Below are 22,868 nucleotides of genomic sequence, written 5' to 3'. Positions count from 1 at the left end.
TTCATGTACGCATTATAAAAGTTACAGATCCGTACACTCTAAACATCTTAATTTTTACGACGATACACGGCATTTGATTTACATTTGTGCTTCACAGTGCAATGTCCAAATTAGAATGCACATAGCAATGTAATGCAAATGTAAACTTATTTTAATTTAAAAAGAAGTGTATCTTTTTCTTAAACATTTTTTCATCAAATTCCTGAATTCAAGATGCAAATGTCAATGCAAAAATAACGTTTTTAAAAAAATCATTTTGTTAAATGAAAAAAATTACGTTAAGACCTCGCTACGTGTGCTATTGAAATATAATATGCTATTGCAGTGCACATATAAGGGCAATGAGTAACTAAATAAATAACTAACTAATAACATATTCTAAAATTATCAAAATAGTTCATACAGCAACTGTCTGAAAGAAAAAATGTGTCTGCGTATGAAACCTATATTAGAAAAGATTATAAAAACAAAAAACTAACACATCTAAATAAATATATTTAATATTATTGCAACTTCGATAAATAGCCATATCAGAGATTTTGAGAAATGTTCAGTTTGTGCTATTTTGAGAGGCTAAAGGACAACGATTTTAAATGTCAAGCAACTGGATTAGAGAAAGATTAATGTATGTGTTTGCCTTTAGGGATGTTTATATTTGATGTGCTTTATCTTTATAAATATTGGATATAGTGAATTTACACGTAATAAAGAAATATTCAACTTGACCTGCACGCGCAAAAACCATTAAATCGGACACGTAAACGCAAATAATTACGCGTAGTTAGCTATGTTCAAAACAATAAAAATCATCAAGCCTTGTAGTTAACTTTTCTTTCCTTTGGTTGGTTTCACTCGAAAACAAAACATACATCTTATGTCAGTGTGAAAAAAGGTATAGTTTGAGTAATGATCTGTAAGATTTTCAGGCATGTTCAAGCTTTAAAACACAAAATCAACACAAAACTAAATCATATTTATCTTATAATTTACAAATAAATAAAAATAAAATGAATTGTCCATAAGACAAAAGTAATTGTACAGATTTTTAGATTTTTACACGGCTAGAGCTCTTTTAACTTGTGATACCAAGGTGTTGGCTAAATATAAATTAAATATTTATAAAATATACATTTAAATAAACTTTCAAAATTACAACCTGTCCTACACGTTAAACGAACCACACAGATTTCTAAGGTTCTTCAATCGTCATTTATTTTTGTGGCCAAAGGAATCCGAGGGCGGAGCAAAGCGCTACCGAAAGCCCATTGGCACCGCGTTTGTAAAGGCAAGATAGGAAACTGATGCACACATGACAGTTTCTGACATTTTGCTTGCTGATAAGGTCAGAAGACGCTTTCGCGCAATTAAATCGCACTTAAAGACCAATAAACCGTGGAGTAGCCTCACTCATCGACATGAAAAAGCAGAAGACTGCCAGATAGAACGGAGAAACGCAACACTCAGGCCATCCGACACTGACGAGCAGGTTAGGCTACATAAATGTTTTAAATGGCGAATAACCGCACCTCCTTTTCAATTCACAACATATTAAACCGAGGAAGTGATTCCGGGAGAAATACCTTTCTTGTTGAGGACGCAGATGAACGGGTAAACGGGAACAGAGGAGCACGGGACTCCACCGGTTCATCTCTGTCGGTGCGTAAGACCGGACCTGAGAGCGCACAGAGGCGCATCTCTTCCTGTGTGCTCGTGTTAGACTCATCATCCTCGGACCAGCATTCATGTGAGGAGGAATCAACAGGTGAAGACACTTCAGAAAGACAACAAGGTGAGACGTTAGGACAAGCGCACACTGCAGATAATTACCTATGCTATTGATTGGTGCGCAGAAAAGCTCCATAAGCTACATGGGATTAAAGAAGGTGTGTCTATACACAATGTCCATGCAAAACATGATGGTTGCAATTTTATGTGATAATTTTGAATTTGACAAAGATAAAGCGTTTCAATTCCTGTGATTTTCTCTTTAGTTGGTAAAGCATTGCGTAGTGACGCAAAGGTCATGGGTTGAATCTCCTTGATAAATGCGTCTGCCAAATGCACAAATTTAAACAAATGTGTAAATCTCCTCAAATAAACGCAAATGCGTAATATATTGTAACACTGCTGCTTTTTACCTTATTGTATATGCCTGTTTTATTGATATTGTAGTGTAATAATTTGTAAATGTATAACATAAAGTAATTTATTACGGGTCAAAACTGGATTGCAAACGAAATTGCTGTGCGCAATTCATCCGATTAAGTCTAAATCTGCGCTTTGTCCATTTATGCAGATCACGACACTGACGGAGAGAAGTCCCGGGGATGTAACTTTGGAGTCAATAACCCCAAATCGAGCAAGAAGAGGTCTCGTGCCGCGTTCTCTCACGCGCAGGTGTACGAGTTGGAGCGGCGCTTTAACCTGCAACGCTATCTGTCCGGACCCGAACGCGCGGATCTGGCAGGTGCCCTCAAACTGACCGAGACACAGGTGAAAATATGGTTCCAGAACAGGAGATACAAAACCAAACGGCGACAAATGGCGTCCGAGCTTGCGACAACTCCGACGACAACCCTGGCAAAGAGAGTCGCGGTGAAGGTGCTTGTGAACAACAACCAGAGGCAATACAGGGCCGAGGAGCTGCCCAATCCGCCTGTACCTCCCTTACATCCATCATTCCCTTACTATCCCTATATGTTCTGCTTTCCGCCGTGGACCTCAGGAAACACTTTAAGTGGTGGCTTGTACTGAATTACTGGAGCTTTGTGAGACAAATCTATAATACAGCCAAAGTGCATTTATGAAGAACAGAGCAAACCAAATCATATTCTTCCAACAGGATTACTGAATGTATCCAAAGAAGCCAAAAGGATAACCAGGGCATTTTCACTACCAATCATTTTATTTCAGAAGCCAAAGAGTAAACATTTACTCAGTTGAAATGTTTATCAAAATTGTTATAATAAAATGCTTGGCCCTAAAAAGTATCAAACGAGTTCTTAACTCAACCCCAAAGTTAAAAATGTAGGAATTATATTGCATTAGATAACAAAATAAAAAAGTGTCATCTGCAAATAAATGATGTAAGACTTATACTAAAATCTAGCTTTTCATTTTGTATCCATGTTTGTTTTTATTTTTCTTAAAACAAAAGATCCCAGAATAACATTGAGATGATGAATAAAGCTACTTTTAAAGTTCACACAGGTGTAACAACAGATGTAGTTTGTCATATAGTTGATATGGCCCGGTTTCCCGGACAGGGATTAAACTAGTCCTAGACTAAAATAAATGTAAGAGCTGTCCAAACTGAAAACAACTTGCACTGACATATCTTAAAATACACGTAATGTTTTTAGTAAGGCATGTTTGTAAAAATTTATCACTAAGGTCTAGTCCTGGCTTAAGATAATTCCTGTCCGGGAAACCACCTCATATAGTTTTATTAAAGTAGATATATTATTTTGAAGAAGAAAAAATATCTGATGTTTAATTTTGTATTTTTTAAGTCTTGGTTTGATAAAATATCATCTAATGCAATAATACGTTTTTAAGTCTCCAAATACTTTTTAGGGCCAGTGTGTATGATTTGATATGTGGCTTGTGTCTAGTTTGGGTTTTCTTTGTTTATGACAATCACCAGGAAAACCTTAAAACAAATCTTCCATTTATTGTAATACAGTCTACTGTGTGCACTATATCTAAAATGTATCGAATGTATCTAAGTTATATTCAGTGTCAATGGCACTGGATAAATACAGGTTTTAATAAAGGTTGTATGCATAAAGGAAATAATGTGGTACGTTTGAAAAACATCTAACCGCAGTAGTACAAGTTCTTTAAATGGTGTTTGTCAAAATGATGTACTCAGATTAATGACCGCAGGGCAATAATGTAAGAGGAAACAATCATCAAAAAGACTAATGACAGGTGTTACTGTATAACAGACTAACATACAAATAATACAAAAATGATTCCCTCAGGGAGTAAGCAAGTCTTTACTTAAAACAAACGGGAGAAATTGAGATCATTTTAATGAATAGAAATCTTTTTTTTTTAGATAATGTTAATGGACTGCTTAAATATGTTTTAAATAAAACTCATAATTGACATGGACATTTAACATGCAGTTATTCAGGGATTACAATTACAGTTTAACAGCCAGTATCAATGGAGCAAATGATCTTTAATCTGCCCTCTCTATGGCCTCTCATCCAAGACTAAAGTCTAAGTTGTTCATTTTCATGAAGAACAACAGTGTCGAGTTGTCTGCTTTGAATAGTCTGTCCTCCTGTGTTTAAGGAAGGAGGCCAGAGCAGTTGACAAATGAAATCCCATTTGCATAAGGAATTGCATAAAACATGTTTATGTAATTTTCAATAAAATGGGCATCGCAAGTTTGTCTTTTCTTTCTATAAATATATACCTCTAAAATGTAAAAAAAGAAAACAAAGATGAATAAACTCATAAATAAAATACTGTAAACAGGTATGTAGTTATCTTGACCTGTTTATATCCGTTTCTAAACTCATAGAGTATCTGTAATGTTCCTGGTAATGTTGTTTATCTAAACCATGAGACGAGTGTCCTACACGACTGTCTTTTCACGAATCTCCACGAACGAGACGGTAGTTTATCGCAGTAAAAATATTCAGCCATCATAAAGCAACAAAGTAGTTCTCATAAGTTTTTAAGGGGCACTTTGTGATATCTGCCATGATTCAGATACTGTCAATAGACCATGTCTATGTTGCACAACAGAACCTGGCCAAAGCCCAGGGTACATTAATCATGTGCTTTAGGAGACAACACCCTCATGAAGGCATGAAAAGAAGGTTCAGTATCACTAAAACACAGCATCCATCTGTCCCTATCGAACCTGCATCGACGGCTGTTGGTTTTTAAACATATAGTCAAAAATATAGATATAGATATTCTGTATTATTGTGTCAGGTTGGCCCGTTTCGAGCTATTGCATATATTTTCCTATAACCACTTATGTAAAAAGCACCATCAAAATACTAAATTCACCTGTTCATAAACCTTCAGTACAACAAAGAAAAACAGCTTTGGCTGTCTGAGACTGAGGTAAGCAACTGTTAATGCGTCTCGTACTCTTGTGTACTCCCATTTAATCTCAAGTTTGCAAGTTTTTGTCTGTTCTTGTCTTTTGCTTTTGTTGTCTTTCAGCCGTAATCTTGATGAATTTATTCTTTTTAGGATGACCAATTTGTTATATTTCAAATGAAACATGAATGGATCTGCTACTAAAGAGGAATTGGGGCACAGTTGATCGCCAAATGGAAGTCTGTGTTTATACAAAAAAAAGTATGTAAACACTGTATGTTTTTGAGAAGAGCAGACGATTCGTGCAGACTCGAGTGAGCGAGCACATAAACCCACACAAAGAAAACAAAAACGCTGGGTGGGATGGCTCAACCAGTGCATGTTCAAATTTACCTGCAACAACCAACTCCCAGCTATTAAACCACACGTGGACAAGTAACTCATTATCTCTTATTATTATCAAATTGTTGTGTCTCACTCCAGCGAAGTTTAAAGCATCTGCTAGAAAGAGTTCATTCAAAAGACACCAACCATAGGTCCGAACAACCAAAATTCCTTTAAGGCAACTCAGTCCGGTTGGCGGCCATATTCGTAACGCTCCCGAGCTTTCTCCCGTCACGCGAGTACAGCTCCTATAACCCTGAATGAGCAAAGATTGAAATCTCCAATAAATTGTTTCGCACTGGGAATAAAATAAATCAATGGTTTTTCAAATCATGCAAATAAACCTGCATATTTTAAGCTGGTCCAGCTAATGCGCATGCACACTCTGGAGTAAACACAAAGGCGATTATCTGATTTAACTATAAGGCGGAACTACAACAGCCGTATTAGGACTAAGGCTTTTCATTCATATACAGTATTTACATTCATATGGCCTGCCTGCTTTAATGTCTCTACACCTTTTCTTCTAAATATGCTGTTTTTAGAGACAAACAATGTAAAAGCACTGCAGAAACCACAACAAAATTACTCTTTACAAAAGAAGTGCTTTGTCGATGAAAAGATAAAAGGTAGGAATTAACCAACAAACGTTTTACAGTTTTCACCGTGCATGTGTTAAGTGAAAGGACATAAAAAGTGCACATCACAATAAACATGTGCTGTTGTAGCTAAATTGGTGAGCATTGGGTTAGCGGTGCAATGGTCATGGTCTCAATATCTTACAGGAAACACACTATTGAAACTTTATTCCAGTAGTCCCCTTTAGACATTTAAAGGTGCAGTGTGTAAATTTTAACAGCAACTAGTGGTGAGGTTGCAAATTGCTCAGTCAACTGCTCACCCCTCGCTTTTTAAACGCACAGAGAAGCTACGATAGCCGTCACCCGAAAAACATGTCATCGTCGAAGACAACTTGGTAAAAATAGTTTGTCAGTTAAGGGCTTCTGTAGAAACATGGCGACACAAAATGGCGACTTCCACGTAAGGGGAACTTCTGTGTATGTAGATAAAAACGTCTCATTATAAGGTAATAAAAACATAACGGTTCATTATAAAAAGATCTTTATACACCCCTAATAATATAGTTTTGTATAATATTTTGCATTTCTGTCAAGAGATCCTTCTAAAAATTACACACTGCACCTTTGAAGGGTATTTTAGTAACTTTGCAACTTTTTGTTCACTACCAGTCATTAAAGTATCAGTAGACTGTGTCCTTTACAGTATATCTGCTAATACTTTATTGTGATGATCCACTATCAACCATTCTACTGCTTGTGAGTATCTTTGCAACGATAGTCAGCTTAATAAACAGACTCATCATTTCTAAAGACAAAAGACAAAGTCAGCTTCTTCCCCCAGCAGCCAAATGTTTAAATACATAACCCTCTTACCATCCCTAGGACTCATGCAATAATCCCTTACCCATCTTTACCACACTTTAATTTTTGCACTACCTCTGTGTTTACATTTTGTACAAAATAAGCTGTAGTTATGCAGCTGTTTGCCGGATTTAAATGTATGTTATGTTAAGATAAATGAACATTAAACATGAACAAGTTTTTCATGTTTCCTCATCAACCTTTTTCTGTTTTTTCCTTCAGATTTTGGTTCCCAGAATGCTTTGCATGAGGCTATTATTTTATTTTTATTCTGTAAAGACATAGACCTGTTAATGTTTATTGTTCATTTAACTTTGAACAAACTGCTTTCATTAAACATAAATTTAAATCTACAGTAAGTTACTGGCAAACAGCTGCCAGTACAACTCAATCTCAAGGGAAGTCGTTGTATAGTCACAAAATATTTGACTCGTTTATTTGTGTTCATGGACAAGATTTTCCGCCTTTTTTCATGTCATTGAGCATGAATGTCTTTTTCGTGTCACTCAGCAAAAATTTCTATGAATAGTTTTTGTGTTCGTAGCACGAATTTCTTTTTGGCATCATTTTATGTATTTTTTCATTTTTTTACCATTGTCGCTTAGGGATAGGGTTAGAACAACTTCCTGTAACATTTCAGACTTCTCAACCCCAAGGGAAAATAGTTAAAATATCAAAAGAAAAACATGAAGAAACCAATACATGAAATTACATCTTAACGCAAACCCCAAATCTAACCCCAAGCGACAATGAAAAAACAATACATAAAATGACACTAAAGAAGTTGTGCTAGGGACACGAAAAACCATTTATAAAAATTTGTGGTGAGTGACACGAAAAAGACATTCGTGCTCAATGACGTGAAAAAAGCAGAAAACGTGTCCATGAACACGAATAAATAAATCCAATATTTTGTGACTATACCATGAAAAACGTTGAGGTAGAGTTGGGCAGTAATACTGTAATCTCTACAGATTTTTTTACAGTGTAATCATCACTTTATTTGGGTTATCTATTTAACCATACGTTTTTTGTTTGTTTGTTTATATTGTACATTGTTTCACTGTATATATTGTTCATATTCATATTGTATATAGTCTATCCAAATTGTTTATTTTGCATTGTTGTTTTATGTTTGCTGTTATTCTGAAGAGCGGCTAAAGAGTATTTAATTGTTTTCTGAACAATGACAATAAAGGTCTATTTTAACTTGTTCTACTAACCCCTTAACCTTTCCCTAACAAACTACTAATACTCAATACAGCAAAAAGTAAACATTGAATTAACTTAAAAATTACTTTAAGTGGTAATGCCTAAAAATTTGAAGTTTTTCACCTTAAATTTTTAACTTAAAGTGAAAAAATTTATGTTGATAAAACTTCATTTGTTTAGGTGTTACTAATTTAAGTTATTTTTGCAACATGATCTCACGAAAAGTCGTGTTATAGTCACACAAAATTTGATAAATTTGTTCATGTCCATGGAACATAAATCAGCTTTTTTGTGCCTTGAGCATTAATGTCTTTTTCGTTACACTCAAATTTCTATAAATAGTTTCTCATGTCCATGGCACGACTTTCTTTTTTGTGTCATTTTATGTATTGTTTTCTCATTTTTTCCTTATTTTTAAATCATTGGTGCTTGGGGTTACATTTGGGGTTTGGGTTAGGATGTACTTTTATGTGTTGTTTTCTACATGTTTTTCTTCCGATTTTTAAAACTATTCTCGCCTGCAGTTGGGGTTTAAGTTGGGTTTTGGGTTAGGATGTCTAAAAATGTAACAGAAAGCCACAATGGTAAGAAAATAGGAAAAAACGATGAGAAAATACATAAAATGAAACGAAAAAGAAAGTCGTGCAACAGACACGAAAAAGACATTTGTGCTCAAGGCATGAAAAAAAATAGAAATTTTGTGCCATGAACACGAATAAATGATAAACTTTTGCGTGACTATAACACGACTTTCTGTGAGATCAGTCTGCATTTTTAAGTTGATCCAACTTTTACTTTTTACAGTGTAATGAAAGTTAGTTGGCATGTAGTTGTAAAGGTATAGCTGCCAAATGCATAGATGTAAAGAACCTTGGGGAAAAACAACCTATGGAAGAACCATTTTTGTCTGAGTGGTTCCATAAGAACCTTTAACATCTGAAGAACCTTTTTGATTTAACAAAGGGTTCTTTGTAGTGAAAAAAAGTTTCTTTTGATAATAAGAAGTTATAAAAGAACCGATTCTTTTAAGAACATTTGATTAAATGATTTGATTTGGTTGTTTTATGGCATCACTGTGAAGATGCACCTTTTTTAAGAGTGTATTAAACGATCCAGCTTACTACAAGAAGAGGTAACGTGAAGCAACATTTTCACCAAGCAATGTGGACAAGGGCGTTAATGCATTCACCCAGCCTATAGAAAGGGCAATAGAAAGGAAAGAATTGTCCTACAGTTAATACCTTTGTTTGGAGAGAGCACAGCTTCATGTTGACCTTGTCTCCTCAGGCAAATCCCCCTCAATTCAACACCACCACCAATAATCCGACCCACAAGACTCCTCGGTCTGTTCCAAAAACGATTAGCTGATAACATCACGGCATGCTGGAATGTAAACATTTACAGTAAAACCATAAGAGATGAACTCTGCTGCAGTGTGATGCATTTATCAGCGATCAGCTCTGCTTCTTTTCTGTGAAACCCACAGTGAGCTTTTTAACCACAAGTAAGGCTTAGCAACTCTATTTTAAGTTTATGCAATAAATAATAATTGCATACACGTGTTAAGGAGGAGAATTTAAGATGAATATAGAGATATGGCTTCTTTCTGTCCAAAATAAAGGTGTATCACGGTGCCATAGAAGAACCATTTTTGGCTAAATGGTTCCATAAAGAACCTTTAACATCTGAAGAATCTTTCTGTTGCACAAAAAGTAATAAAAAAAGTTTTTATATTTTAAAAAGGGAAGAAAAGAAATGATTCTTCTAAAAACCTTAAGCCCTTTTCACCCAAAGATTACGGAAAATGTGTCTGGGATTTGTGTTTTGATTTTTGGTTCATTCACACTGTTAATGATTTTCCAGAATCTGTGCATGCATTCACACACATACCGTAAAGATCCCGTAAAGAAACTTGATGTATTTAAAGTCCTGAACTTGGAAGGTTTTCCACAGTGACTGAGGTTTGCTAATTATCTGTGATTTCTCTCTCAAGAAACCATGCACATGCAATTTTGTTAATGACAAGATCATAAGGAGCGTGGGTCACACTTTATTTTACGGCATCACTGTTACAGTGTAATTATACATTTAGGTACTAAGTAATAATCATTAACAACATGTACTTAGGGTTGGGGTTAGGATTAGGGTTTGGTTTAGGGTTAGTTGCATGTAATTATGCATAATTAACTGTTATTACTATAATAATTAGTCTAGATGTAGCATGTCTAACAAAGACACCTTAAAATAAAATGTTAAAAAATGAATTTTTTCTGTCATGCTGGTGAATGATTTCTTTTTCAGCGCGGATAGTAAAGAGCTCCCTGATCTTTGCTTCAGTTTAGTTTGCTGGCATTTCTTTAGTTGTTAATGTTGATCTGCATTTAAATCCCTGTGTCAAAGAGCTGAACCCTAACTTCTTGTTGCGATGACACATACGTCCTCACTACGGCATCGTTTCTGCCTCTTGTCCACACAGAATGCTTTCTGTGAATGTTACGGCAATGTCCTCTTTACGGGAGCGATCCCAGAACATTTACGTTCACACAGAGGCCTGTATGCCAATTTTACGAAAATTTTATGGGACCAAAGTGCTGTGTGAATGAGGTTTTTGACTAAATGGTTCTTTAAGGCAGTGGTTCTCAAACTGGGGGCCGTGATATGGTGCCAGGGGGGCCCCAGTTTTATGAAATTTTATAAAATACATAAATTTTTCATAAAATAAAATAAGGCTACTAACCAACAGCACTCCTTTGTATACTTTAATATGTTTTGTCTTAATAAAATGTTATGTTTTAGAACAAAATTGTCATAAATTTTCTTTGGGGGGGAGCGAGAAGGAATGCAACGCACACAAGGGGGGCTGCACGCTGAAAAAGGTTTGAGAACCACTGCTTTTAGGAACCAACAATAGTTCTTTTATGTTGTGATACGTGTTCATGTGAATGCCGGAACAAATAACCTGAATATTGACAAAACTTCCCAGATCAGATGTATATATGATGGACAGACTATGTATGTGTATGTATGTGTTGTGATTATGTATCACAACACAAAAAACAAATCACTAAAGAAAAGAACGATTTGAATTGACACAAATACCAGTCAAAGTCAAAGGGCACATATTATGCAAAATCCAGGGTATCTGATTAAAAAAAATATTAACTGTAGCCTACTAGCACTGAAATCACAATCCCACCGTCCATTCAAACCGCTATTTGTTGAACATGTTTTGGTCCTACGCCTTTCAAAGATGACATATATTTATACAAATACATTTAGACAACTTAACATAGTGATTGGATAACATCAGGATGTGAGTAGGGTGACCATATGTGCCATTCTTCCCGGACCCGTCCTGGCCAGGATTTCGGATGCATCTTCCGGAAGTCGTACTTGTCGTCCGCATACGTCATAGAGGATTATTATTTTTATTACAGAAAAGCAACCGTTACATTTTAAGGTAAGAATAAAAACTACCATTGCATGTCTTATGTTTTTAACTGAATGGCGTACGCGCTCAACAAATACGACTTCCGGAAGAAGCACCGAAATCCTGGCCAGGACACGTCCGGGAAGAATGGTATGGTCACCCTAGATGTGAGCAGACTTTCAACCAACATAACTAAAATATTTCTGGATCAAAACTAGATTTAAACGGGTTAATGTGACATCACAAAGACAAAATCCCACCCACAGCCACTGACTGGCTGGTTAATTTTACCATGTTTTATCGCTAATGCGACTAAAGATACTATTGTCTCCGACTTTATTTAGAGGAATCAGATCTATTTTCAACCAAAAGCGATCACTGTCTGTTGGCTAGGGAGACACAGACACACACCTGAGGTTTATATTATATCTTGTAGAAATGGCATAATGTGTGACCTTAAAAGAAGTTGAAATATGTACTGTCAGGAAAAATAATCCCTAGCTGTCACTGGGGTGGCACCCTTTCAAAAAGTCATATTAGTACCTCAGAGGTATTGGTACCAAATATATTCCTAAATGGTACTTATTATGACCTTTTAAAAAGGTACTGTTCTTTTATAGTTCTTTTATGGCATTGATGTGAAGAACCTTTAATGTACCTTTATCTTTAAAAGTGTAAGAAATGCCTAAACTTTGTAAGCTGTGTAAGGGCCCTTCCCAATACCTCCCCTTCCCCTCCTTTTTGCCCTAACCCTCGCTTTTGCACATGCACTTGTGGGTAGGGCATTACTTTAGGGAGCGAGACGGAGTGCTATTTTCTCTTAGAATTAACCCTCAAAATGTAGCCAGGACCGATGCAGGCTTAAAACGAAGTGGGAGATGAAATTTCCCAGGATACCTTGCGAGCTCAGCAAGCTAGTCAAACTTTTTCGAAGATGGCGGACACCGCTTGAAAAGAACAACTATTTTTTCGCAAACAAGCATGTTAAAATTCTGGAAATTGTTGGAATATGTTAGTTTGAAGTTTTGTGAAGTTTTGAACACTAATGTTAGAAAATATTTCACGGAGCTATCTGACGACGTCACCCGACTACTTCGAGAGAGTCTGTCCATCATATATACATCTGATCTGGGAAGTTTTGTCAATATTCAGGATATGTGTTCCGGCATTCACATGAACACGTATAACCCGGGCTTATCGAGAGTTCAATCATATTAATAACTAGATAGGTACATTTCCTGAAGAAAATGTGAGTGGTGCTTGCCGTGGCAAGTTTCGTGGGACAATTTATGATTATACTCCAAGCCAAAAGTCAAACGATCCAACCCCCGTGTCTCTACGATGTTCTGATGCGGAGATATAAGGCTTTGTTTACTCTGTTGCTAGGGTACTGTATTTGGTTGCTAGGGAAAAAATGGCATCCACTAGTGATTACCCTCCGAGTCACGAGTCAAACGGTCCAACCCCCGTGTCTCTACGATGTTCTGATGCGGAGATATAAGGCTTTGTTTACTCTGTTGCTAGGGTACTGTATTTGGTTGCTAGGGAAAAAAATTGCATCCACTAGTGATTACCCTCCGAGTCATGAGTCAAACGGTCCAACCCCCGTGTCTCTACGATGTTCTGATGCGGAGATATAAGGCTTTGTTTACTCTGTTGCTAGGGTACTGTATTTGGTTGCTAGGGAAAAAAATGGCATCCACTAGTGATTACCCTCCGAGTCACGAGTCAAACGGTCCAAACCCCATGTCTCTACGATGTTCTGATGCGGAGATATAAGGCTTTGTTTACTCTGTTGCTAGGGTACTGTATTTGGTTGCTAGGGAAAAAAATTGCATCCACTAGTGATTACCCTCCGAGTCATGAGTCAAACGGTCCAACCCCCGTGTCTCTACGATGTTCTGATGTGGAGATATAAGGCTTTGTTTACTCTGTTGCTAGGGTACTGTATTTGGTTGCTAGGGAAAAAAATGGGATCCACTAGTGATTACCCTCCGAGTCACGAGTCAAACGGTCCAAACCCCATGTCTCTACGATGTTCTGATGCGGAGATATAAGGCTTTGTTTACTCTGTTGCTAGGGTACTGTATTTGGTTGCTAGGGAAAAAAATGGCATCCACTAGTGATTACCCTCCGAGTCATGAGTCAAACGGTCCAACCCCCGTGTCTCTACGATGTTCTGATGTGGAGATATAAGGCTTTGTTTACTCTGTTGCTAGGGTACTGTATTTGGTTGCTAGGGGCGTGGCTTGGGAGTGGCCAATGATGTGCCCAGTGATTACACTCCGAGTCACAAGTAAAACGGTCCAACCCCCGTGTCTCTACGATGTTCTGATGCGGAGATATAAGGCTTTGTTTACTCTGTTGCTAGGGTACTGTATTTGGTTGCTAGGGGCGTGGCTTGGGAGTGGCCAATGATGAGCCCAGTGATTACACTCCGAGTCACAAGTAAAACGGTCCAACCCCCGTGTCTCTACGATGTTCTGATGCGGAGATATAAGGCTTTGTTTACTCTGTTGCTAGGGTACTGTATTTGGTTGCTAGGGGCGTGGCTTGGGAGTGGCCAATGATGAGCCCAGTGATTACACTCCGAGTCACAAGTAAAACGGTCCAACCCCCGTGTCTCTACGATGTTCTGATGCGGAGATATAAGGCTTTGTTTACTCTGTTGCTAGGGTACTGTATTTGGTTGCTAGGGGCGTGGCTTGGGAGTGGCCAATGATGTGCCCAGTGATTACACTCCGAGTCACAAGTAAAACGGTCCAACCCCCGTGTCTCTACGATGTTCTGATGTGGAGATATAAGGCTTTGTTTACTCTGTTGCTAGGGTACTGTATTTGGTTGCTAGGGGCGTGGCTTGGGAGTGGCCAATGATGTGCCCAGTGATTACACTCCGAGTCACAAGTAAAACGGTCCAAACCCCGTGTCTCTACGATGTTCTGATGCGGAGATATAAGGCTTTGTTTATTCGGTTGCTAGGGTGCTCAAATTTGGTTGCTAGGGGCGTGGCTTGGGAGTGGCCAATGATGTGCCCAATTGTTACACCCCTAGTCACAAGTAAAACGGTCCAACCCCCGTGTCTCTAAGATGTTCTGATGCCGAGATATAACTGTTTGTATTTTATGTTGCTAGGGTGCTCAAAAGTGGTTGCTAGGGGCGTGGCTTAGTAAGTCTGTAAGGATCCTGAGAGACTGATTGGATGCCTGAGTAAAATGAGCCCACCCCCATGTCTCTATGACAGTGTGATGCAAAGATATCCATCTGGGCATTTTATAATGGCAGTCTAAGGGAGATGTTGCTAGGGTGCCCAAAATTGTTGCTAGGGGCGTGGCTTAATAGCTCTGGGATGATCCTGAGAGACTGATTGGATGCCCGAGTGAAATGAGCCCACCCACTTATCTCTACGACACTGTAAAGCAAAGATATCCCATCTGGAACTGTTTTATTCCCTTATATGGGCATGTTTCCTGCCCCATTATAAGTCAATGGGAATTTTTGGGTGCCTCTTACACCCCAGGGGTACAACTTACACCCCATTGTGATCCATGTTCTTACAGAGCCTACCACCCTCTTCAAATGTTGTAACCCACATGTTTCTATAAAATCCTCGAGCGGAGCTATGACCTGTCAAAGTTGGGCACAATGTTAAGTCAATGGGATTTTTCGGGTGGTTTTTCGCCCCCCTTTCAGAAATCCTGCACCCGATCCCTTATAAAAGTCATAGCACACCTCTCCTCAATAATCCGGTCGATTTGAGCCCTCTTTCGTGGGACTACGTTAAACCGTGCGGGACGAGTTACGCGCCGAAAAAGTGTCCAGAAAAAGAAGAATAATAATTATAAATAATAAGTATGAGCAATAGTAATAGTGATGCCTTGCATAAATGCAAGCACCACTAATAATCATGCTGCACATGACGTAGGTGAGCACGTTTGCTACGATACTTTCCATATAGTGGTGTCCCAATTCATATGGAAAGATTTGATCCTCCACTTCCCTCCTTGAGGGGACTTAACTGTTGAGGGCACTCAAAACCAAGTGGGTAGAAATGGGACGGGGCCTAAGAAAGTAACTTAGTATAGCACTTCAAATGACTCTGTTGTTTTCCTTACTTTTCTAAGTGCTTTGGAAAAAAGCGTCTGCTAAATGCCTAAATGTAACATGGTGTGCCCATCCATACTATAAAGGCTGTGATTAAATTGATATGTAGCCAGTGAAGTGCATCACACTGATATGTATTGAATCGTGGATGTATTTCTGTGCATCTGTACGGTATCAGGAACAATTAGTGATACCCAGCCATATTCCTCATAATAAAAAATAGGCAATAGTGCTTTGCTGTGTACATGCAGAAAAAGAGACACAAAAATGTGTGCACAAATTCAGAGCTATAAATGCCACGCCATCACGTAAAAATGAACCCCGTCCGATTCAGATTCTCTCATGTTCAGTATGATCCACTTTACATAACTGTTTTGCAGTAGTATACAAGCTCAAAGCATACTAAAATCAAAATAAGCATACTAAATTCTAATTGAATTTGCTGTTCACCATAAAAAGATGCACATAAGCAGTTTGCTTTTCTGGCCGTCGATGGGTTTTTAAGTGTGGGAACATGGTGTTTTTTGGCACCTGTCTGTGAATAGTTTTGCACTCCTCTTGCCATAGATGGGCCGCTAAGAGCTCCAACCTGTTACATTTCCACAGGATGCTTCCCAACACGTCTGTTTCTCACTCCCCGAGCCCTGTGAAAGGAATTTCAATGTTTTAATTATCGCAGATAAGGAAAACAAGGAGTGCATTGAAGAACACTGACACAAGGCAACTTTACTTATCGGTGGAGAGATAGGACCTCCACTTTCAAACCTCTTAGGGCTGTTCAGCAGTTCTGATTTGGCAAACGTCCTCTCCTCCTCTGTCTGGTTTTATGCTGTGCTGTCTTTGCTCTCCCTTGACCATGAACCTCATTGTCAGGCAGGTAACAGCAAACGTTCAAGGTCTCCACTATTTTTAGCCTTGAACAAAAAAAATTTAAAAATTCCTGAGAGAGAGATCACGACTTCGTGTTTGTAATTATATATAATCTCCTGTAGGACTAAAAGGCGACAATGTAGTGTTTACAGGAACAGGACTGTGCCTACTTATTTTGTGCCTTTATGACCATGATAAAAATCAATATTATAAAGGAGATAGTTCAGATTTTTAATTCTTATTGGATGAGCGGTGTGAATTGATATTTTGGTTATATCTAAAGATAACAAAATTATTTTATATGCAAAAAAATATTTATTATGTTCTGGTTTGTTAAACCAAAAGCAGTTTATTTTTTCAGAGACCAGAGTGTATGAAGAATAATTGAATTAATCAGAAACTACAGAAGTTGAGAAAGACAGCAAAAGAGATATGCTATAGATACGTTCCCCCTGAAGCCACAAATAAATATTAGACACGCATACACAACCAGTAAAACCAGAATGACTTCTCCGACCGAACCCTTGGGACTTGAGGTAACACTACAGCTCGAAAAGTTTTGTCAGTCTGTAACTTACATGCTTTTATTTTTACTATCACAAACACACCAGCTGTACGTTTACTATCAAGAGAACGAGATTTGTTTTTAAATTTCTATTTTATTTATTATGTATCACAAAACAAAAAACAAATCACTAAAGAAAAGAACGATTCGAATTGACACAAATACCAGTCAAAGGGCACATATTATGCAAAATCAGGTATCTGATTTAAAAAAAATGTTAACTTTAGCCTACTAGCATGAAATCACAATCCCACCGTCCATTCAAACCGCTATTTGTTGAAATTTTTTTGGTCCTACGCCTTTCACAGATGACATATATTTATACAAATACATTAAGACAACTTAACATAGTGATTGGATAACATCAGGATGTGAGTAGGGTGACCATATGTGCCATTCTTCCCGGACCCGTCCTGGCCAGGATTTCGGATGCATCTTCCGGAAGTCGTACTTGTCGATCGCATACGTCATAGAGGATTATTATTTTTATTACAGAAAAGCAACCGTTACATTTTAAGGTAAGAATGAAACTATGATTGTATGTCTTATGTTTTTAACTGAATGGCGTATGCGGTCAACAAATACGACTTCCGGAAGAAGCACCGAAATCCTGGCCAGGACACATCCGGGAAGAATGGCAGAATTTTTTGCGCATTTTTCCTAGCATTCTCAAGGATCCCAGAATTTTTCCGTGGCCCTACCACAGACTTTCTTATCCATGGCATTCTCACGGATTGGTTACTCAACTGTTTGTCCTTTTTTTTTTACCATTATCGCTCCGGTTTAGGGTTAGATTTACATAAATTGACATTTATTTCTCGAAGTTTTTTTCTTACCTTGAATTGTAACGGTTACTTATGAAATAGAACCTGAAATATTAAACCTTGATAACGTATGTGGCCGACAAATGCAACTTCCGGAGGACACACCTGAAATCCTGGCCAGGACGTGTCTGAGGAAAATGGCACGTATGGGCACCCCACATTAGCTTAAAAGTAAGATATTTAGATGTAAGCAATGTGGCTGATTAATAGACTACAGAACGTAAAGGTGCCATATAATAAAAAACTGTATTTACCTCTTATAGATGATTAATAAGAGCTCTGTACATGTTAATAATGACACGTTTGTTTCCTCCTTCCTATGTAAACCTTGGACATGCAAAAGACAGCTGGAAAACAAGCAAATTTTAACATAACACAGACTGTGTTGTAACAGTAAAGATGTACACCCCGACATGTTTTACTAATGAGCCACTGAATTATTATTCATGACCCTTCCAAAATTTAAACCATTTTGTTTCATAGACCATTTAGTTCAAAGGACAAATTCTATGGTTGTAAATGGACCTGTAAAAACGTTTCTGGATCATTTTTGCACTTAATGAAGTTAAACACCATATATACAATTTAACGGATTATTTGAATGCATTCTTTGGCACCTTTAACTAATATACCGTCTGTATAGGCTACGTAGTATTTGGATAACATCTGTATAGATCAGTTGAGCATTGCATTAGAAGCATAAAAGGATTTTGAATCCAGGAAATACATACTGATAAATATATATATACATATATATATACACATGCCAAATGCATAAATGTGCATGATTAACCAAAGCTTTGTAGACTTATTTAATTAGTTTTAAGATAAATATTAGTTTTATAATAAAGGTTATAAGCAAAATACTATTTTTAGTTGTAATTAAAATGTATTGCATTTCAGTAAACCAGTCATGAATGACCAGTCTAGGCAAGCAAATATGTTTCGCAATGACAGCGAGTCTTTCTTTGCTATTCAAGGTCATTTTACTCTGCCCAATGGGCTTTTGTTCAACCAGCTGAGATGCCTCTGAACCCTGTTCACACCTGGGGAAAAAAATCACCTAAAGGCTTAAGAGAAAGAAAAATCTGTGCATTACTGTGGTGTCAGACCAAAAAAAAAAAAGGTTATGGACATCAGCACAGAATATAAGGCAAAAAGCTCACGATTAAATCCTGTGTTGCTTCAAACCTGACATGAGCAGAAATATTTCCCTTCAAGACCATTTATTCATTCGCTAGTTGATTTATAATTTATTTATTCAAGTTTCAAATGAAGTTTCAAAAGTCAGCATGCAAGCGCCACATTTCGACTAAAATTAAACCTTCAAACAAGTCGTGTTTTTTTAATCTGGTTTCTTTTCAGAGATATTCAATAGATACGTGATCTCAAATAAGTCCAGCTCATCCTCTTCAATCCCTTCTTTCATTTTCACAACCGTCCATAAATGCCAACACTCTGTGTGGTATTAATATATCACTTTTGTGAGTGCAAGACCGTGCACTGTGCTCTCTAGACTAGAGCCCATTAAGGGTGTCTAACAACTATAAACACCTGGATTTATTGGGGGAAGCTTTATGTTCACGGCAAGCGTTGCATGCGTTTCTTTTATTTGGTGGAAAGTGTGAAATATCCTGTTACACACGCCCAAACCTGTGATACAAAACAACACAGGACTTCAAGTATAGACACACATAACATAAAAAACATGATGAAAAAAACACAATTCATCTCTTTTAAGAGTGTCACTTTGAGCGGCAGGGTAAAATTGCGTGCATGATGTCTACTTTACTTAGTAAAAAAAACTGCTTTAAGTTTAAAAATATATCATTAAATACCAAAATGTGACCCTGTCTGTGACATTCATCTCATAATCTAATGATGAGATTCGGAGCATCAAAGTTTGATTTCAATTGTAGATTTCAATTTTAATCTTTGACATGATCTTATTCAATATTAAAGATATCCAAGCTATTTTTTAACAGAATGTTAAAATGCAATTTGTAAGATGATTTTATGTGAAAAACAGTAAATAAAAAATAAATGACTTAAGTTGGGTTTGCACAGGCTGGATCCCATATAATAAACCATAAACAAATGATGCCATTGTAATGATGTAAAAATGACAATTGAGGTATAAATAAATCTGGTTATTTAATCACATTACAACGAATCCATACACTGTAAAACAATATGCAGCATTTTTGTCAAATCAACATATATGTTAGTTAAACTTAAAAATTAAATTAAACTTGTTTTTGTAAGTTATGTCAACTTTTACAAGTCAAAACGTAAAATAGCATGTTAAATTGACTTGCAAAACTAAGTTGTTTTAACTTCATGCGGACGGTATTTGTTTCTGAGTGTAGGTGTGAGAGAAAGACAGTGTAACAGATAAATAAACACACATACTGTACTGTAGCAGCAATGCACAAACTGAGATCTGAGGATCTGTCATCATCATGACCCTCGGCTTGGCCAGGAAGTTACTATACTGAAGGGGACAGATAGACAAACAGATGGACACACAGTCAGACAGACAGCAGCCTTCAGCGAAGAGCAGGTGTGTTCAAACATGTGTCTCTGAATCTCAGCTGTGCAATAAGCACAGGTTTGGCAATATTTCTGGAGGCTAAACATTTGAAAATGTAGTGAAACATGTCAACAAATGACTTGTGAGAATATTTCAAGTGATACTTGTAAAAAACTAAAATCTGCTAATCGTGTTTTACATAAAATCAAATCATGTCGACAGGTGTATGAGAGGATTAGAAAAAATCATTAGCCTGGTATGAAAAGTACGCAATGAAAGTGTGATCTTCAACAAACCTGTCATTGTCTGTCTGTGTAAAGTCCGATATTAAATGTGTTCTCACTGTCACCACACAGGAATATGTGTTATTAACCATCAAGCCAAATTTGAATGATTAAAAAGCGCCACGTAAATAAGTTATTTAAAAAAAAAAAACGAAAAACGGCAAATTTCCGATCTCTCTGATGAAGAATACGGAAGTTATTTAAACTGCAATTCATCGACTGGCCGCTAGAGACAGGCTCCAAAAGGGAGTCAATTCCCATAGACATCCATGTTAAAATGGCCAACTTTATAGTAGAAAATAATATGTTTACAGCCTGGTACAAAAAGTGTTTTTGGTCTGTATGGCTATTTTTTCCCTTCATGACAAATGTGAGGGCGGGTGAATTTTTTTGTAACTTATCCGTTCAAATTATATCAAGCCTTAAAGTTTTGCATAATTAAGGGCGTGGCCATTTGAGTGATGGTTGAGCAGCCACTGCTGTCACTGAAGTCGACCTAGGCGGGCGTGGTTTCAGCAACCAGTCTCCTCAGCTTCACCCACGTCCCGCCTCTTTACCCATGTTCGGATCTCTGCGAGTGATGCGCGGTGACGCACGGCCAAAATGGCGACGTAAGACACCACCTACTTTAAGCATCAAAAGCGATCTTCAGAAACCTATGGGTGACATCGCGGACATTACGTCCATCTCTTTTTACAGTCTATGAAACAAATATGCAGGATTCTCTCCTCTCAAACATTGGGCACGTGTCACCACGCCCACTCGTTTAAGGGGCGGGGCCATGCGGTGGCCCAAGTTTGTCCACCGTTTTAGCCCCGCCTAAATAATCCTGAACACAAAAATGTGGAAAACAATTCAGTTTATACAGTCTGTGTAACATGTTTCAGCAATAACAACAAAACATTTCTGACATTTCTAATGTGTTTGAAAACAATTATCTCAAATTAAAAGCCAAAAAGCAATCTCTGACCCAACAATAAAAATATTTTAGGCCTACTAGTATTTTATGTAAAGCACAATTACACGGTCTAAAGGGGTTCTTTACAGCAATGTCAGAAAAACCTTTGTTGGTTCTCTAATGAAACTTTTAAAGGGATAGTTCACCCAAAAATGAAAATTCTGTCATCATTTTCTCATTCTCATGTTCTGTATGAATTTCTTTTTTCTGATGAACACAAACAAAGATATTTTGATAAATGATGATAAGCACACAGCTGATTGTAACCATTGACTTCCACAGTAGGAAAACAAATACAGCTGAATTCAATGGTTACCGTCAACTGTGTGCTTACCATAATTTATCAAAATATCTTCTTCATCATTTCCACAATATTTGTTTTCCTACTGTGGAAGTCAATGGTAACAATCAGCTGTGTGCTTACAATCATTTATCGAAATATCTTCACAAAAAAAGAAATTCATAGATTTAGAGTAACATGAGGTTCTTAACTATTTCCTTCTTATCTTTTTATAGTCTGTAAAACATTTTACCTCTTGTCCAACAGAAAAAAACATACAGTCCAACAAAGAGCTATTTACAAAGCTTTATATTTAAGAATGCATGCTGTAGTTAAACTATTAAAGGCTCATGCCTAACGGCCATGGACACAATATGAGAAAAGCTGTCAAAAGAGATGGCAACAGTATCATTTGAGAGATTTTAGCACACAGTGAGAGTATATGCATGTGCCGGGGGGAGCATTTCATGATGTTTTCTCTTTTTTGTGGGCAGCACGTTTTCAAGGTGTTTTACTCTACCTGGGCTGTCAATGCCTTCTTCCACAGGTGCACACACTGAGGGGCTCTGACCTATAGATTATGTTTCCAAAACATCGGCTTATGCACACAACAGAAGGCAGAGAGGGGATGAGATTGTGTGTGTGTGAGGGTCTGCTTGGTTTCCATACTGTAATAAACACTTCACTAAAACACTTTAAAACTACTGCATTCGATAACTACATATAAAACAAACAAATTAACCTTTACGAGTTAAAAAAAATATGCATAAAATCGTCATAGATAAAGAACATTGTGTGAAAATATAACCTTGCTATCTTTAATATTGACTAAGTATCAGGTCAAAAATTTAAATGAATTAGAAAATCAAAAATTTGATGCTGCTGATCATTAGATCATGATACATTTCTGGATGG

General features: G+C 37.2%; 1 protein-coding gene and 1 long non-coding RNA gene across 2 annotated transcripts; one reads left to right on the top strand and one right to left on the bottom strand.

Annotated features, from left to right (window-relative positions):
• Positions 1–1,277: 1,277 nt before the first annotated feature.
• Positions 1,278–3,770, top strand: nkx3.3 (NK3 homeobox 3). The gene is made up of 2 exons (XM_065297497.2): positions 1,278–1,789; positions 2,297–3,770. The coding sequence occupies exons 1-2, from the start codon at positions 1,510–1,512 to the stop codon at positions 2,752–2,754; spliced, it is 738 nt and encodes a 245-aa protein (XP_065153569.1). The 5' UTR covers positions 1,278–1,509; the 3' UTR covers positions 2,755–3,770.
• LOC135787519 (uncharacterized) lies at positions 1,641–16,481 on the bottom strand. Its single transcript, XR_010547081.1, has 4 exons — positions 16,370–16,481; positions 16,171–16,283; positions 9,350–9,491; positions 1,641–1,771 (listed from the first exon to the last, which is right to left on the bottom strand). It is a non-coding gene; the product is annotated as an uncharacterized lncRNA (long non-coding RNA).
• Positions 16,482–22,868: the final 6,387 nt, after the last annotated feature.

The sequence above is a fragment of the Paramisgurnus dabryanus genome, chromosome 20, assembly GCF_030506205.2.
Source record: "Paramisgurnus dabryanus chromosome 20, PD_genome_1.1, whole genome shotgun sequence".
NCBI classification, from domain to species: domain Eukaryota; kingdom Metazoa; phylum Chordata; class Actinopteri; order Cypriniformes; family Cobitidae; genus Paramisgurnus; species Paramisgurnus dabryanus.
The sequence above is the reverse complement of the archived record's forward strand: the minus strand, read 5'-3'. Positions and strand labels throughout refer to the sequence as shown.